At 45.7% G+C, this 19524-nt stretch overlaps 1 protein-coding gene across 2 annotated transcripts in view; it reads left to right on the top strand.

The window, feature by feature from the left end:
• The window catches only part of LOC147899812 (myosin-11-like), a 120377-nt gene extending 104702 nt beyond the window's left edge, over positions 1–15675 (top strand). For both annotated transcript variants that reach the window (XM_087377032.1, XM_087377031.1), the window contains 2 exons: positions 14988–15070; positions 15213–15675. In XM_087377032.1, the coding sequence (XP_087233158.1) occupies positions 14988–15070; positions 15213–15336 (207 nt within the window). In that variant the 3' untranslated portion in view covers positions 15337–15675. The remainder of the gene's footprint in view (positions 1–14987; positions 15071–15212) is intronic.
• The last annotated feature ends 3849 nt before the right edge of the window (positions 15676–19524 follow it).

The raw sequence follows: 19524 nt of genomic DNA, 5'->3' as shown, positions 1-19524 counted from the left end.
GGTAGACCTGTCCACAGTTGTTCAGAGTTTCATTACAAGGGATCTTGTTGGGGCCTCAACTTTACCAACCCTCCTTGCTGTCTCAAACGTGAGGTTGACTCCCATTTTGATAAACAAAATCTTGGCATCTGACATGCGGGTGTCTCCAACTGTTAAGCCTCTGACTAAGATATTTAAAGCCTTGCTGTTCCTTCTTACTCTCCCTATGACTGACTCATATAGGCGCACGAGCCTGGAGAGGGGACCAAATCCGTCTCTAGAGAGACAATGAGAGCGACCACCGATCTTGTAGTACATGAGGGATCAGAGTGTGCAGTGCTCCACCTCCTGTTGATCACATAGCATACATGGGCGACATTCCCTAGCTATCCCCTCAGCTCGTATGCTCTCGACACGTAGTTGGTGTGATGATACTCGAAGCTGCATGATGGAGATCCTCAATGAGTGATCTGAGTATACTTTGACGGGACAATGAAGCCTCCTTAGAGATGCTCTATAGAAGCTGAGCTTCACTGGAACCTCTCTTGGCTCCACCAGGTCCTGAATGTGTGTAGCTATAACAGATCCTCTGGAATGACCTGGTTCTCGTGGTACCCAAGTGGGATAGGTGAGCGTCTAAGCTGTATTGGAATGGTGGTAATCTATCCATGTGGAGCCCCAATCTCTTGAACCACCTACGTGTCTGTGCAAACCAACCTCTCCCGTCCCCTCCATCTGCAAGACTCATGGACGAAGCCAGAGCTAGCCATGGCAGCCTACAACTCCCTGATGTGTAGTCTTCATACCGTCTGACACGGTGTAGATAGATAATGGTCTGGAATGCTGCATCTAGATGCAGTGGAGAGGTGCCAAACTTTGTCTGAATGATATGATGTGGCACCGATGGTTTCCCTTGGATCATCCGTGAGAGCAAGAGAATCTGTAGTCGCTCTACTCATGCCCACTCTATGTCTGAAAGATCGGGTCCCCAACAAGGGCTTTTATACATGCCAGATGGTTGAATCAAGGAGTCAAAGAGAAGAGCCTTGGTCCAAGGATGCTGAAAGTGTGAGTGGAAGCATTGTCTCTCTAGTCAGGCAAGCGAGGCATATCCCCTGCTCAACCGGGCTGGCATCGCCGCTCTCATCATGAACATCGGGCCAGAGAAGACAACACCCAAGTATGTATATGAGGGGATGATCTCTACTGGGGATCTGTCAAATCTGAACTGCTCCCTGTGCATAGTTGCTTGAGATGTGTTGGAGATCATAACCTTGGTCTTGCCAAGGTTGACCTCCAAATCATGTGACTCACAAAAGACTTACAGTGCATCCAAATGTCTCTGGAGGCCCTCGAGAGAGGACATGAGTACCACATCATTTGCATATAAGAGGATCGGAATTAGGGTACCGGCGAGGGAGCACCCAACCTCCCCTAGTGCTCCCATGAAAGTCTCCAGCTCATGTATGTAGAGACCAAACAAGGTTGCTAATAATGGACAACCTTGTTTGAATCGGATGGTACTCATAATCTCCTCGGTCCACCCGGCACGTGTTCGAACTCGGCCTGAGACTCTTGGAGATGATGTCCTCGTCATACCCTAGCTCCTAATAAGGTGGGCTCGTGGAACCGTGTCAAAGGCTTTGCAAAAATCCTTAAAGCAACAATACACCCTTTGCTTCCGCGACCTGGCCTCATCTATGATACTCCAAAGTGTGAGTATGTGATCCATGGTCCCATGGTCCCTCCGGAATCCTACCTGCCCCTCTGCCCTGAGTCCTTGCATCTCTGCAACTTGCTGACGTCTATGTTTTACATATATCTTGGACACTCTTGGACGCACACGCACACGCTTACATGTAGACAAATAGATATATATATATATATATATATATAGAGAGAGAGAGAGAGAGAGAGAGAGAGAGAGAGAGAGAGAGAGAAAGAAATTTTATTAAAGGTCCGCGGAAGGCCATACATGGCCTATGGGACACAAAATCATCTGAAAGGAAAATACATCATCAACAATGCACCAACTAGGTGGCCTCATCCTAGATACAAAATGAAATAAAATAGAGTACCAAAAATGCCTAGATACAAAATGTAAAATATGAAATATGAGGAACATCATCTTCCCTAAGGGGTCTGTGATCCAAAGAAATGATGGAAGTCATGGCCATCGACCATGCCTCCTGCCATGAGTGTGAAGATCTGGGCAAATGTCAAGTGAGCTGCTGGCGGTGCCAAGTCTCCATGGAGCAATCTCCTCCGAAAATCTGCCATCATCCTCCGTCGTCTAGAAATAAAGCGATGGGTACGGCCTCTGTGTAAGATCATCCTGCGGTGCTGCCGGATCATGTCATATGTACATCCTCGGGGTGGAACCATCGGTGCTCTCTGGCAAGATGGGCTATCTCTGTGCTCATGGTCCTGCGCCTCGTCCTGCTCCTCATGAATAACCAGGTCTCTGGCAGGGATGCGACGGTGCTCTTTGAGGAATCTCTCTCTGTATCTAGTGATCTCCTTGATGAACAACGCTAAGCAATACTGATCCTCATACTCCATAATCCGAGAGAGAGGTCCAAATCTGTGCCCAAATAAACAGTGAAATCTGCCACGGATCTCATAATATAAAGGGCATCTGCAAACAAAGTGCTCCTCAGTCTCTACCTCCCCCATAGTGCAACAAGGGCATATCCTAGTCTCTCGCCTGGGTCTATGTCCGGTAGCTGTACGATGCATCCTGCCGGCCTCAACGTCTAATCTGTGGGAAGATACCCTGAGCTGGCCCAAGGCAATCCTGAGTGAGTGCGACATATGAACGCCGATATATCCTAGGGATATGATGAAGCCATCCTCTGAAATCCTGAGAAAATGGTCACGATATGTGGCCATCTTCGTAGGAAGCTCCGTGGGATGAACCCAAGTGCGAAATGTGTGTAGCTGCAACAAATCTGCCCTGATAACCTGACTGAGCTCATGTCGAGTGAGAGGGAGGCGAGGGGCATCTATGCTGTATCCAAATGGTGGCAGCCTATCCATATCCAAGCCCAACGAGGTGAGCCATGTGGAGAGTGTGTGGTACCAACAAAAAGTATGACCTCTCTCCGCTAACATCTGCGAGGATGTCAGTGCTAGCCACGGTAATCGTGCTCTGCCTGCTGCTGAGTCTCCAAGCGCCCTGATCCTATGCAAGTATGTAACTGACTGAAATGCTGCATCTAGCGCTAGGGGTGTAGCTCCGAACTCTGCGAACATAATCTGATGCGGTACCGTGGGCTTCGCTCTGATCAATCTGGAGAACATGATGATCTGTAGCCTCTCTACTCGTCTCCAATCTGCAACACTGAGATCTCCTGCCCAAAAGGGGCTAGCATACATGGCTGCAGGTCTCACCAGCGTATCGAAAAGTAAGGACTCCGTGTCGGGATGCTGAAAATGTGACTGTGCACACTGCCTCTCGAGAAGAGCCAAGGCGGCATACCCTCTACTGATCCTATCTCGTGCTGCATGCGTCATGGTGCAGAATGGACCTCTAAATGTGGCACCCAAATATGTATACTCCCTGACTAGCTCCACCTCCTGCCCATCAAATGTGAAAGAGAACTCGCCTCTCCTATAAACCTGGTATGACGTGTTGAAGACCATGACTTTGGTCTTCCCAAGGTTTACAGACAACCCTCTGTCCTGACAAAAGCTGTGGAGTGCATGGAGATGTGCCTGTAAACCCTGCTGGGAGGAAGAAATAAGAACCACGTCATCTGCATATAGAGAGAGAGAGAGAGAGAGAGAGAGAGAGAGAGAGAGAGAGAGAGTTGTATTAACATCTTCGGAAGGCCTCATGGGCCTATGAGGAAGTACAATTAAGAAAGTAACTCATACAAGCCAAGGTGTGTTGAAGTAAAGGGCTCGCTAAGGCCCTTGATGAGTGCTAAGCTAAGGTAATAATTTCAAACCTCAAAACTAGACATGCAGAGCAGTGCTCCAAATACATATCCAGGTTTCATGGTGGCTGTCCCCGATGACACGTGAATGTCTCGTATCTGCATCTCTCACTATGGCGAGGTGTGGTCTATGTGATCTCTGAATCTAGTGGGCCATATCAAGCATGACACATCAGCTCGGACGATCTCCTTTGAGTAGAGCAGTGATATGTTGGAACTCTATCGTGCGGAAGCATCTGCATCGTGCGCCATGCTGTGTCTTCGTGTTGATTCATGCTGCTCTCATGTCGGCTATCCCCTCCTCTTGTACCTCATTGTGCCTTAAGGTTGACTTGTGGTCTCCGTGATATCTGTATCCGGTGGGCCATCTCAAGCGTGACACATAATCTCGGATGATCTCCTCTGAGTAGAGTAGTGATGGGCTGGACCTCTATCGTGCGTGCTCTGTTCTGCCTCTGCATTGTGCATGGTGGCTCCCTACTCCTTGCTGTGTCTTACTGCTGATTCATGTTGTCCTCATGTTGACTATCTCCTTCTCCTATACCCTATTGTGTCTTTGAAGGCATAAAACTCGATGACGTGTTGTTGTGCTCGATCCGTCTCCTGTGGCATGGTTACCTCATATTGCCTAATCTACTGTAGTGAGGTCTCTCTATTGCATTGCATCTCCATCAAATAGATGGTCTTGGAAGTGGATCATCCGGGAGATGAAACGTTCTCTTTCTAATTCTCTCTTTTCTTATTTTTCACAATTCACAGGCAAGGCAAATTCACAGGCGCTAGCATCGTATTTTGCCTCCCAGCCTATCTCATCGATGGCATGCACACAAAGATACGTAATTTCTATTTCTTCATGCCTATCCACAAGCCCTTAGTTCCCTAGATGGTTCCCTCTGCCACATGTCATCATTTTAGACCTTTAGCTTGGTACACCATTTACCCCTCTCTTGGGGCACAATTAAAACATTTGCCCCATGGCATTTTTACACATTTAGGTGCACCTAGGCGTGAGCACTCAGAACCACCTAGTCGATGCCAATACACCCTCACCTAGGACCTTGGCAGTTACTTCCCTTGACCATTTTATTTACGCACATAAAATATTACAAAAGTCGGTCATCTAAGAGAAAATGCCCACCGATCTTTCCGAGGTCATGCTATCTCGGCTAGAGCATAACATCCCTTCCCTCTTCAAGCATCAGTGTCCTCGATGATGAAATCTGAGAACACTCTCCGTAATTGGTATACGGATTCCCAGGTAGCTTCTGATAGAGGTGGACCATGCCATGCAACGAACACCGTGGGTATCTTCCGATTGCACACTTGCATTGTTCCTCAGTCCAGGATTCTTGTTGGTTTGCGTCTTGCATTATCCTCTATCTCCTAAAACAAAACAACACCTTCGATTAGTGAGTCACCTGTATGCAAAAATTTCTTTAAACGAGAAACATGAAACACTGGGTGCACCTTACACCCCGGTGGTAATTCTAATTTATAGGCTACTTTGCCTATTCTTTTTAGAATTAACCATGGCCCACAATATCGAGGTGATAACTTAGCACACTCTCCTGCAGTCAAAGAATTAGAGTGCGAAGGAACTCTGAGAAAAACTTTTTCTCCTTCCTTAAATTCTCTAGTGGATCGGTTTACATCCGCATACACCTTAGCTCTATCCATAGCTTGGCGAATGTTAGCTCTTGCAAGTGCTAGCATCTCCCGCATCTGAACCACAAAGTTCGCGGCACTAGGCACTTTCTGAGGTATTCCAACTATAGTTGGATTCGCTGGTCTATAACCATAGTTCAGCTCAAACGGACTGAACCCTGTAGAGGAATGTTTTCTATCATTGTAGGCAAACTCTAACAATGGCAACCACTTGTCCCATGTATGTTGCCTCAAATGACACATATGCTCTAAGCATATCCTCTAAAATTTGGTTGATTCTTTCTGTCTCACCATCCGTTTCTGGATGATCCCCACTACTCACTCCCAACTCAGTCCTTAGTGTCTCAAATACCGCAGTAAAAAAATGACCGGTAAATTTGACATCTCTGTCTGACACTATGGATTTGGGTAATCCATGCAGACGAAATATATGTCTAATAAACAAATCCGCCACTTGCGAGGCACTAACAGACTCTCTAGTTGAAATGAAGTGAGCCATCTTGGTAAGACGATCAACCACCACAAGGATAGAATCATATCCACCTTGTGTTGTAGGCAGTCCTACAATAAAGTCCATGGAAATGCTCTCCCACTTACTTAGTGGTATCTCCAAGGGCTGTAAAAGTCCGGGTGGCTTCACCCGCTCTGCCTTACTTACTTGACACGAAAAACGTGTCACATATTCATGAATATGCTTTTTCATCTTTGGCCAAAAGAAATCTCGCTTCACGAGATCATATGTCTTCTCGACTCCTGGATGTCCCGCACATGGGCTATCATGGCATTGTTGAATGACTCTCAGACGTAGTCCCACGCAACGGAATCAGCCTGCTCTTCTATCACCTGCCTACGAGAACCTTGCCCTGCGACAGCTTACAAGCCTGCAGCTGTACCCGCTTCTGCTCTCTTGTAGCGAATCCATTAACGGCTCAGCGGCTCCATCAACGGAAGCCCGCAGTTCCCTAGATGGTTCCCCCTGCCACATGTCATCATTTTAGACCTTTAGCTTGGTACACCATTTACCCCTCTCTTGGGGCACAATTAAAACATTTGCGCCATGGCATTTTTACACATTTAGGTGCACCTAGGCGTGAGCACTCAGAACCACCTAGTCGATGCCAATACACCCTCACCTAGGACCTTGGCCGTTACTTCCCTTGATCATTTTATTTACGCACATAAAATATTACAGAAGTCGGTCATCTAAGAGAAAATGCCCACCGATCTTTCCGAGGTCATGCTATCTCGGCTAGAGCATAACAGGAGAGTTGCCCAAACCCCTGACTCTCTTGAAAAATCTTCGTATCTGATAGTAGCCAAGGCAAGTACATAACTTGCATACTTGCATATTGGTGCTCTCTAGGTGTGTCTGTGGCTCTTCGTGCCTCGATCCTTAGTTCTATGGCTCTTCTTGACTCGATCCCTAGTTGATGTGATGAGACCCACATCTGTCTGATGGCAATCCTCAATGCATTTGAGACACATCTATCCAGATATGAGGGCTTGATAATTGCTCTATCGTTCTTTAATTTTGAGAAGTGAGCTTGGTAGAGCCGGATCTTACTGGGGAACCCCTTGTTTTACCCCCAGGTTTCCGATGTTTAGAGCTAGAGTGGATCCAACCGTATGATATGGTTGATCTCATGTCGTCGGGTTTGGAGGTTCGAGGCATCCAAGTCGTTTTAAAAGGGGGGAAGGCAGTCCATCCGAATGCCTTGACTGTCAAACCATCTGGATATGCGTGCATACCAGGATGTGGTAACCCCACTTTGGGCTAGTCGTCTAGTGAATTTGTTGCCAACCTCGGTAGCCTCTAATCAGACAAGGCAATACCCTATGAAGATATGTCACAGCTTGGAAGATGGCATCAAGCTAAAGCGTTGTTATAGCGAACTTCATTTGTATGATATGATGAGGGAGCAAGGGCTTCCTCTGATCACCCTGGATCCCATAGTCAACTCTAGCCTCTTGAATCCCCACCAATCGGTCATAGATACGTTGCTCTCCCAAAAGGGTGCTACATACATGGGTTAATAGTGCCGTAAAAGGGCGCTTGCTAGCCTAATTGTCTTGCAACGCCAATTTAGGCAAATCATCACCGTAGGTCATTGAATTGTTCATCGTACTTACGTTAATGTGAACCACTGCGTAAGGCCACTAGAAAACTGCGCTTTGTTTTTCTCGTGCATCGAAGAGAGGACTATAACGCAAACTGTCGGCCTCACATGTGTCAAATAACCATTCCTTCGTTTGGAGTTTTGAAAATGTGCCTAAAAGCATTGTTGCTATAGTTGAGTCAGAACGCCTTGCCCTCGTGTGAGTCGAGCTCTTGATGCATGCACCATCATAAACACTGGCCTGCAAAGACTGCTCCTAAATAGGTCTACGATTGTTTGATGTCAACCGGCTCCCCTCAATAAGTGAAGCTATGTCGATGAAGTACCGCCCTTGAGTTGTTGAAGATCATAACCTTGGTCTTGCAAAGATTGACTGTGACGTCTCTCTCTCTCTCTCTCTCTCTCTCTTTCTCTCTCTCTGTCTCTCTCTCTCCGTCCACCTCTAGAGTCTCTAGGTGTCTTTGTAGGCTTTGTGCTAAAGGACTCTTGCGTATAGCAGTATCTGTATCATGAGATCATTGAGCAAGGATCCCTCCCCTTCCAGACGATCAATGAAAGTCCTGATCTCTTCAATGTAGAGTCCAAAGCGGTTCAGTGGGAGGGGCCATCCTTGCTTGACTCTGGTCATGCTCTCAATCCAGTCTATCAAGCCTCTAGGGCGTGTACTCTCCCTTTGACTGACTCATATAGACTCATCACCCCCCATATCATGTGCCGTGGGATTTGCATCTCTTGGAGTCTTTTAATTGTGCGCGCTCAGGACACTGTGTTAAAGGCCGTCAGAAAGTTTACAAAGCATGCGTAGACTTTTTGGGATCTCGATCTTGCCTCCTCAATGATGGCCCATAGGGTAAAGATGTGGTCGCGAGTGGAATGGTTCCTCCGGATGTGAGCTTGTACGAAAGCCCGTTGCTCATATGCCTTTGTTTAAGAGCTACTTGCTCTCTCTCTCTCTCTCTCTCTCTCTCTCTCTCTCTCTCTCTCCCCCTTCTTGAGTCAATCCCATGACACAACGGAGTTGAAGAGGAGGAGATAGATGAGATGAGGGCAGATGGGACTAGTGGGAGGAGATGGCATTGAGTAGCAGAGTAGAGTGTAGCTAGACCGCACAGTATGGAGGTCGAGTCTATCACATCCTTTCTTAGAGGCGAGTGCCAGAGTTGAGGGGTCACTCTTGACATGGCACGCCAGATGCAAAGGTCTTGGAAACGACACCCCACCTGCCATGACGTGAGTCGACATGATAGACGCAGCTTCGACATATCCTTGCATCCCACAGGAAAGCCACCATGGCTCTTGGATATGCTTTTTGAGTATCCGAGTCTTCATTGATATTGTCATATTTTCTTTGAGTTTTCCTTAGTACTCTGCAAGGGTCTTAGTGAACCCATAGTGCCTTGTATGTGTCACTCGTGATTGTGTACTTTTTCTCATAGGCCCGCGAGGCCTCTCGAAGACGTTAATACATCTCTCTCTCTTTCTCTCCCTCTCTCTGTACTGGGCTTTGGTTTTTGAGTTCCAGCTCTGTGACCGACTCGATTCAATTTGTACTTCATTGATTATGATCAATATGATTTTACTAGTATAGATTAGTACTCAACAAGGGTCCTAGCGTGCCCTTTGCTTCAGCCCATTGAGGCTATATTGTTGTGTGCACTTTGTCCCATAGGCCCGCGAGGCCTCCCGCGGACGTTAATACATCTCTCTCTCTCTCTCTCTCTCTCTCTCTCTCTCTCTCTCTCCCCCCTGTGTCTCTGCACATGGCTTGCCAACATAGTTGCACGAAACGGCCGTTTCGTGGCCGCAAACGGAAACGGCGTTTCTTGAAGAAACGCCGTTTCGTAAAACCTGATTTGCCCTAAACCCCAAAAGTCGTCATTTCGCTGCCTGGCTCCATCTTTCGCCGCCTTCCGCCCATTCCACTCCTCCTGTGCATCCTTGCTGCTCTCTCCACCTTCTCTAAGCTCTCTCCATCCCTCCATCCTTTGCTCTTGGACTCTCCATCCCTTTTTCCTCGGACCTCCATCCTTCTCTCTCCATCCTCTTCATCCTTTGCTCCATCTTCTCCATCCTGCAAGCTGCAGCTTGGCAGCCTGCTCTCCATCCCTCCATCCTTCTTCTCTCCATCCTATCTTTAATCTTACCTGTAACCTCTCCATCCTTCTCCTCTCCATCCTCCTTCACTTCTACCTCTGATCCTCTAGGCTCCTTCCACCTCTCCATCCTCTTTTACCTCTGAGCTCTCCATCCTCCTTCTACCTCTCCATCCTCCTTCTCACTTGTGACCTCTCCATCCTCCTTCTCACCTCTCCATCCTCCTCAAAGCCGAGAGATGCTTATTGGGTCCATGTCTCCCTCCTGGATACTTATAAAGGAGGCGGTGGCTCCAAGAAGTGGAGATGCAACTATTGCGGCATAAGCAAAACGGGGTCTGTCACATGGGTGAAAGACCATCTAGCAGGTGTTCCCAGCAAGGATGTAGGACCTTGTGAGTTCGTGCCTACTCCAGTGAAAGGTGGCCTAACAGAATGGAAGCGTGTGCGTATGGCAGCCTTGGCTGCAAAAAGTGGAGGACAAGGGCTGCAAGATGAAGAAGAGGCTGCTGACACTGAGCCATTGGATGATGCCAGCACATTGGGTTCTGCAAAGAGAAGTAGAGGGGCATCAACTACATTGAGCGCGGGTCCTATTGCTTCAAGAATACCCTTGCCACATGGATCAATTAGTGTGGATGCTAGTGCGGGAAAAGAGGATCACTGCAAAGGTCTAGCATTCAAGCACGCTTGCAAAAGCAAGCAGTGAAAGAGGCCACTAGTGAGCTCACAAAGCTCTTCATACAGTGTGCAATACCCTTTCATGTAGCGAAGACTACACGATGGAGGAAGGCCATGAGAGCCGTAAGCCGCATTGGGTATGAATGGGAAGGGCCTACATATGAGGCCTTGCGGACAAGAGAGCTAAGAAGAGAGAGGGAATGTGTGGAAGACCAAATGAAGCCCTTGAAAGAGACTTGGAAAAAATATGGATGCACACTCTTATGCGATGGATGGTTAGATGCACGCAAGAGAAATGTGTATAATATTTTAGTGTCTTCTTGCAAGGGAACCATGTTCTTGAGAGCCATAGACGCTTCCACTGCAAGTACAGTGATTATAGGGTTGTATATTTGGGAGCATTTACGGGCAGCCATTATGGAGATAGGTGTTGAGCATGTGGTGCAGGTGGTGATAGATAATGGCAGCAATTATGTGTCAATGGGTGCCATGTTAGAAGATGAGTTCCCTAAGATTGTGTGGACAACGTGTGCCTCACATTGCCTTGATCTTTTGATCGAGGACCTAGGGAAGATACCTTGGATTGATGCCATCTTCTCCACAGCCCGCAGTATCGTGAAGTTTGTCATGAAGAGACCCAAAGTCCTCAGCATCTATCGGGCTTACAGTGACCTTGAGCTATTGAAACCTCCAGCCACAAGGTTTGCTTACATGTTCATAGTGGTGGAGAGGCTTGTGCGAGTGCGCCAGGGCTTGTTGCGCATGGTTGTGTCTCGGGAGTGGGGAGATTGGGATGATAGAGGCCAAGCAAAGTCTATCAAATCTTTTCGCATGATCATGGATGAGTCTTGGTGGAATCAGGCGGAGGCATTAATCAAATCAATTAATCCTATCTACACGGTGCTTCGCATCACGGACATGGAGGGAAGCACATTAGGGCTCTTGTACGAGTTTATGGACAAGATTGGAGAGGCCCTCAATAGAAACACTTCCCTATCGCCTGGTAAGTAAGACTTTTTACTTTTGTAATATGTATAATTATTGCAGTTACTAAATTGCAATTTGTTATCATGAAGCCTGGAATTTTCAGATATATATTATGTATGTACTATTATCTATAGTCTATGAAGTTTGCATGCATAATGCATTCTAATTTCTTGTGGCATGATTTAGGGTTGAGTCCATCCGTGCTATATGGAATAAGTGGTGGAATTGGTTCCACCGCCCAATCCATGCGGTTGCACATGTATTGCATCCGCTCTGGCGCAGTCAAGAGCAATATGAGAATGACGAGTTGGAGGAAGGGATGCAACAGTATCTACAAAATTGGACGGGTGGTGACTTGGAGATGCAACGAAGAATGGAGGATGAACTTCTATTGTTCCGCAATCACAGCCTCTCCTTTGGTCGACCTACAGCTAGGCTCCGAGAGACACAGTTGCAACCTATCTCGTGGTGGGAGAAATATGGCAACTGTACTCCTACTTTGGTAAGAGTCTAAGAGACAAGTTCCAACGCCACTAGTTAGAGCTTAGTCGTTAAGTAATTTGAAGTTTTATCTACTACAAATATGTTTAAAGTTATCAAGTTCCTGATACTTATCTCTGCCATAATTGGCTTATGGCAGAAACGCCTTGCTATACGTGTTCTCTCACAGGACTGCAGTTCCGGTCCTTGTGAGAGGAACTGGAGCACTTGGGCCCTCTTTCACACAAAGAAGAGGAACAGATTGAGCACGGCTCAATTGGAGCGGTTGGTGTTTTGTCATTGCAACCTCCTTCTCCTTGAGTTCGCCGTTGGCTGCCCCGAACCTCGCCAAGTGAATGTAGACAAGGTGGACGTGGAGAAGATGAAGACCATACCAGATATCCCACGGGAGGAGTTGGACATATACACCATGTTGTATGAGGAGCTGTCAGCACCAGCACACCACACACAATCATACACTCAACCATCTAGAGATGGTGCTAGTACTTCAGTTGCACCCGATGGTCCTGATCCTGATGTTGATGATTTTTCTTCAGACAGTGACACAGATGCCTCAAGCTTATCTGAGGACGCAGAGGATGACAATGACGAGGAGTCCATGGATGATGCAGATGCTCAGTAGTCCTGCTGCTTTTTTTAATATCATCCATGGGTGCTTTTATTTTGAGTCTTGCATGACTCATGAGTCACGATCATGAAATTTGTGCATCATGAATCATGATCATCTATGGAGTCTGGACATTGGATACTTTCAAGTTTCAAGTTTCAAGTTTCAACTTGTGTGCTACGTTTAAAGTACTTCAAACTTCTAAATTTCAGATTCTTGTAATGCCAAACTTGTTAGTCATGACTCAGGATACATGTTGATTTCAGATTATTGAAACATCATTCAAGAATTTAGAATCATAGAGGCATGAATGATGCATTGATGCTTGAAGGCTGAAGCTTCAAGTATAGATAATTGTATTATGTATGATTTGCACTCTATTGATAATTATATTATGCATAAAAAATAAAATTTTATACATAAATTGTATCATATTGCCGTTTCTTTCGTTTCCGTTTTGGCGGGGCCCGAAAACTCCGTTTCTTCCGTTTTCGTTTCGGCTGGTAACTATGCTTGCCAAGCACGGTATCTAGATGGATAGACTCCCCCCATTTCAATACAGCATGGATGCGCCTCTTGAATTGATCCCACGAGATAAGATCAACCGTATCATACGGTTACATCTGCTCCAGCTCCATACATCTCAGACTTGGAGAGGGGACCAGGAGCTCCCCATCAAGATCCAGTTCTACCGCGATCACTTCTTGAGAGTATCGAAGGATGGATTCATCATCAGACCACCCCAGTACCTCGAGGATAGAGGTGTCTCACATGCACTGAGGATTGCCATTGGACAGATGCGGGTTTCGTCCCATCAGTTCAGGATCAAGGCAGGGAGAGCTGCATGTATACCTAGAGAGCAGAGGATTTGCATGCTATGCATGATGGGGGCAGTTGAGGTGGAGGAGTATTTTCTTTGTACTTGCCCAACCTACTATGAGATCGGGGGGCGCTAACACTGTCTTTACCTGAAGGGGAGTGGCTTCGGCTCACTATCACTGATCCATTTCAATGACTAGGTTTGCTTTGGGCTCTATTTGATGGAGATTTGTTGGCACAGGGAGGCACTACTACGACAGATTAGAGAGGCGGCTAGATCACAGGACATAGAGGTTGAGCGAGCATGGTGTTGCATCACAGACTTCTAAACATTTGAGTCAGCTCCAGGACACGGTGGAATAGAGGAACAAGTTGACATGAGGGCAACTTGGATCAATTGAGAGAGCCGACAGGTGCCACCGAGAGAGGGACGTAGAGACCACGCGCGAGACAGAGAGTGCCCAGAGCACACTTTATTGAGGTCCGGCCTATCACAACTTAAGGGGGTTAGACATAGCCTAGAGAGTTTAGACATCAACGAGACCATGTCCCCTGCCACAGCGCAAGACAGATCGACTGGCGCAGATACGAGATGTTTTCACAGCTCACCAAAGAGCCATCATTGTACCAGGCTTCGGTTTCTAAGTCCCAATCTGCAATGCGAGATCATTGCCACTGTCTTTTCAGAGATGGATTCAGACCCCTTTCTAGCCTCTTGGTTCACTTGGATTAGGGATGGTTGGTGACCTTCATTCATGAGGCTGTACGATACAGAGATCAGTTGCTCAAGGTACAAGAATGAGATCAGGGTGCTCAACTAGACTCCATCTAGAGTGTGATCACTAAGATTTCACAATCCCCAAGGACACGGCGTAGTCAACCCTTAGGGAAGACCCATCAGCATGTCAATGGGCAGATTAGGCTTGGGGATCTTTCCTCCATGTTTGTCAAACCAAGGGCAGTGGCACATGTCCGAGCTAGAACCACAACAGACCACGTAGATTGGCCGACATAAGCTTCTCACGGGTTCCATGCGGCCACAGCACCAAGCACGACGGAAGCCTCTCTTTTGCCAGGACTCTTTTTCATTCTCAGCTGCTCGGTGGACTTCGCTCCTCATACAGTATAAAGAGGACCACCATAGTGATGCCACATACCTCCGTGGGTGGAGATACTTTGCACTAGTGCTTGTGTTTGTATGTATCTTGGGTGCAGATGCATGCTTAGAGACTTCACCCGGGTTTTGCCGTAGTCTCTGTAGCATTTTCTGCATCACTATCTCCCTGATTTCACATGCATCTTCTGGTATGTCAGTAGCTGTTATACCCCATGATTCGATCCACTTCATTCCCTCCCTGTGCCATCCCATGACCTGGGAGGATAAAATATCCTGCGATAGATGTCTTATACCTGGTTTGTTACAGATTGCAAGATAAAGTTAATGATGCTCAATAATTTTCTATGACATTTTATCACTCTTAGCATGAGAAAGCTAATCATTTTTTAAGAAAATTAAGCAGGAGGTATTGTACAAATCACTATCTGCTGTATTTGATAGGTACATGTGATTCTTTATGGTTTGTACTTCTTTGTGCAGGTCATCGCCAGCATGAGAAAGCTTATGACAGAAGAATCTCACAGTCCTTTGAGCAGTTCCTTCTTGCTGGATGACGATTCCAGGTATGCTGGTGTTTGATAATATGATTTTTATTTTTTTGCATCTCAATGTTATGAAGGCCTTGACATCTTTTTGTTGTCTAGAGGGCTACTTGTAGAAAACTGTGTTCTTTATTGAAGTTGATTATCGGACCTGATGTGCCAGTATACCCTTCTCTGTGGAGGATATTTCAAAGTCAATACCTGATGTGGATTTGGCAGAAATTGAACCTCCACCTTTGCTTAAGGAGAATGTAGCTTTCCAGTTCTTACAGCCTGTTTCTGAATGAATTGATAATCTTGGAGCAGTTGCTCCTCTTTACCACTCGTCATTTATGGCTTGAAGGCTGCCCTAGGGTTGCAATGTATCATCCTTCTGATGAGGCAGAAGCTTTAAACCAGTTTGAGGTGGCTTTCAAGGCAAGATTAACAGGTGGAATGAAATCCTTGATTGTAAAGGCCATGCTTTGAAATGTACATGGACTTGTTGGGCATAAAAAATCGTAGTAGTGAGCTCATCCAACAAGTATGCGCATATTATGGGTCTGTGCCCTTGAGAGGTGTTAAGGGTGTAATTTTTATGAAGCATTGTAAGGAGCAAATTTGCTTTTTTCATGGCTTCTTGGTTAGCTGAGAGGCATTGTGTATTCTGTTTCAGCAGGTCTTTTCTGCCCATTTCCTATTTCAATCAGGGCATGCAACAAGGATGAGATGTTGACAACACATCTCATGTAATTTCTAAATGTTACATATAATTCATGCAATAAAGATGAACATCAGATCGGGATGTCAATTGACAGCCTGGAGTAGAATGCACTTCAGCTTATTAATAATTGGAAATTTGTGCTTGAATGCCTATTTAGAATTTAGTTTGACTAGGTTGTTGTTCTAGGTTCTAAGGATGCAGAGAAGCACAGCTTAATAACCTTCAGTTTTTAACAATGAACAATAGGATACTTTGTGAACAAAAATAGAGATGTCGGTTGATATTGTTTTGTTCTAAGCACCGAGTTCTTATGAAAGGATCTCTTCAGAAGACCAAAACAATGCTTTTAGGGCTCTCTAAAATTGGGTATTTTACAGTTATGTGTGGGCAAATTCACATGCATATTCATTTCAAAACTGAGATGTAGTGTATTCGATCATCTTTCAGCAAGCGGCAAAATTGTCTCACTTTTCCTATGCAAGGCCCATGTCATGCATGCATTCACTAGCAAAACTAACAAGTGGTTTTTCTACTCATCATCTACCTTTTCAATTTTGTGCGAATAATTCAAAACCTCCCCTTATAGCCTCCTTTGATCGGAAAAAAGGAAACTAATTGTAAAATTGAGAGAACATTAATTAGAAGCCTAGTGGTTTCCTACTATTTACATTAAGTCTTAGTAGTAGCAAGTTTCCATTTGCATCCTGTATTGAAGGAAATTGATATTATTAAATCATTTTCATAACTATATTATTTGAATCTCTTAAAGGTAATTAGTGTTAGATATCAATGTTCCACTCTCGTGTAATTACGCGGGAACCAGCTAACTCTACTTGTAAGCTCCCCATATGAGGAGAAGGCATTTGAGTAGCTCGGTTATCCGGTAGGTCCTGGTTTAGACACCATATGGGAGCCATGTGTGGCCTGATGGTTGGACGGCTTCAGATAGAGTTGGCACATCGCCAACTAGGCTACATGCAAGCGCGGGAAGGGATCCCTTGACCGACTGCACTGAGGATAGACGAAGCATTTTTCGGGAGAGCTCACTCGAGTTGCGGGTCCATTTAGAGCCTCAGATGATCTCGAATGGCTTTGGACCAAACGGAGATCGTAGGTTAGTTGCTCTGTTTTGCGCAACGGTTCTATCGTATGGTCGGTGGCCTATTTTGGGACTGATTCTCAGTGGATCGTTTTGGGCGGACTGGGTCGGTCACCCAATTGAGCCTAATCGACTACGATTGGTGGTTATATAAGAGCAAGCCCGTGAAGCTCATTTCATCACTGGCTACAACCATCCTTATTCCTTAGCATCCAGTCTCCGTCTTCTACTGTTTTTAGCACACCATCGAAGCTTCTTTCATAGGAGCGCATGGTTGGGAGGCAGCGCCATCTATTGTATTAGTTCTGCAGTAATCAAATTTTTGATTCTCCATACTATCTTGTTTTCTCTCTTGCGTACGAGATCCAGTTATCTGTTGAGCACAGGCGTTGTATTATTTTCTTACATGGTATCAGAGCCTAGACTTTAGTAAGAAGATTTGGTAGTATGTTTCTGTTTGCGAGCAGATTGTGAGAGATGGCCCAGTCTGTAAGACTGCGAATCTCACCGTTCGATGAAAGCGAAAAGCTGGATGTCTCTAACTATCTACTCTGGAAGTTCAAGATGAAGATCATCCTAAGCGCATATGAGTTTTGGGACACTGCTACTGGGATGGACATGAGGTCGGTTGCGAGATTGGATCCAGCCAATGCAGGACAGCAGATAGTACCAACTGCGGATGAGATTCTCGCGTGGACAAGAAATGCAGAAGCGCTATGTTCTATTGACTGTAGTGTTAGTGATTCTGTCATAGCGTTAATTCAACATGTTAGCACAGCGGAGGAGACATGGACGGTCTTGAAAAATCAGTACGAGATCACGAATCAAACGCGGATTCAGCATCTGGAGATAACTTGCAAACGAGAAGTTCTCTGAGTTTGAAGTGACAGAGAAGTTCATCATCAGGGTGAAGAATCTACGCGATCAGATTGCGATTGGCATCACCATCACCAACGAGAATGTAGCACGAAGATGCATATGAATTCTCCCATCAAAGTACGACGGTCTTGTTACAGCGTTGAATATGCAGAACAGAAATTCCTCCCTTAACTTTGAGGATTTCAGCGTGATGCTTTTGGAGGAGATGTGGCAAAAGACGAGGACTGGAGAAGATTCGACTTTCTGGATCGGATCAAAGAAAGGTAAGGGTAAGGACTTTGGTAACCCATCTTCTTCTGATATAAAGAGAAAGAAGATCAAGTGCTTCTATTGCAACAAGGCAGGGCACAAGTAGAATGAGTAGCCAAAGAAGATTGCAAATGAGAACGAAGTAAAAAAAGAGTCCAACAACAGCGCGCAGGTAGTACCAATAGAGCTGTTCGTTACAATTGAGAAGATTTGCACGGAGGTAGTTCATGTAGCTGCGGATGAATCTTGGATCATTGACAGTGGTGCATCACGTCACATGACCAATCGGAAGGATTGATATCTCTCTACAATCGGTAGGGAATGACATCCTGGTAGCAGTCAGTAATGATGTAAAATGCCCAGCAAAAGGAAAAGGTACGATTGCTCTCAAGTCAGATGGAGTTGTAAAACAGTTGTCCGATGTTCTTTATGTGTCAGATATAAAGAGAAACTTGTCCGTTTTCGCGATCACGAATTGGGACCTCAAAGTTCAATTCGATAAGAATGGTGCACAGATTTTGGATCTTCAAGGGAAGGTCGTTGGTAAAGATACATGGCGTAACAACGTTTACGAACTCTCAGCTTTCAGTGCTCGAGCGGATGTGAAGAACACTAAGTTGTGGCACGAGAGGTTTGGTCATCTAAACCTTAGTTCTTTGAAGGAAATGCATAAAAGTGGAATGATTGCATAATTATCAGAAATTTCAGATCTACTCGATGTATGTGAAGCTTGCATGATGGGAAAGCAACATCAAAGAGGCCAGCAGAGCAAAGGCTCCTCTAGAGCTCGTTCACACGGACCTCTGCGGAAAGATGGAGACGGAAGCTTTGGGTGGTTCCTACTACTTCATGACACTGATCGATGACTACAGTAAAAGGATATGGATATACTTTCTAAAGACGAAAGACGAGGCTTTCAGTAGGTTCAAGGAAAGACATGTAATAGTCGAGAAAGAATCGAGGAGGAAGGTGAAGAAGCTGAGATCAGATAGAGGTGGAGAGTTCACATCGACTGAATTCGAAAGTTACTATAAAAGTCACGAGATCAAGAGGCAGAAATCGCCGCCACATACATCACAACAAAATGAAATAGCAGAACGCAAGATGCACGTCATCTGCGAAATGGACCGGAGTATGATGAAAGGGAAAGATTTGCCAAAGACTTTCTAGGCTGAAGCATGTAATATTGTAGTTTACATTCTCAATCGCAGCTAGACGAAGGCTGTGAACGGGATGACTCCACTGCCTTTTCTGGTAAGAAATCTTCGGCTGCTATTTCAGAGTTTTTGGATGTGACTGTTTTGTGCTGTCCCTGATGCTACCATGATCAAATGGGAACCGAAGAGCCGGAAGTGTATTTTCTTGTGCTACAGTGAAGAGGCGAAAGGTTACCGTCTCTATAACCATGTTATCAAGAAGGTAATTGTAAGTCGCGATGTGGTCTTCTCAGAACAGCCGCATCAATTGGAGGAGGATGCTTCCTTTCCAGACAACTAGGATCAGGATATCCATTCAGTACCGTCACCAATAGTAGACCGAACTCCC

This window comes from Dipteris shenzhenensis, chromosome 7 (assembly GCF_047967505.1).
Source record: "Dipteris shenzhenensis isolate YYH24624 ecotype China chromosome 7, Dip_SZ_1.0, whole genome shotgun sequence".
NCBI classification, from domain to species: Eukaryota; Viridiplantae; Streptophyta; class Polypodiopsida; order Gleicheniales; family Dipteridaceae; genus Dipteris; species Dipteris shenzhenensis.
This window is presented reverse-complemented; position numbering and strand designations above follow the sequence as displayed.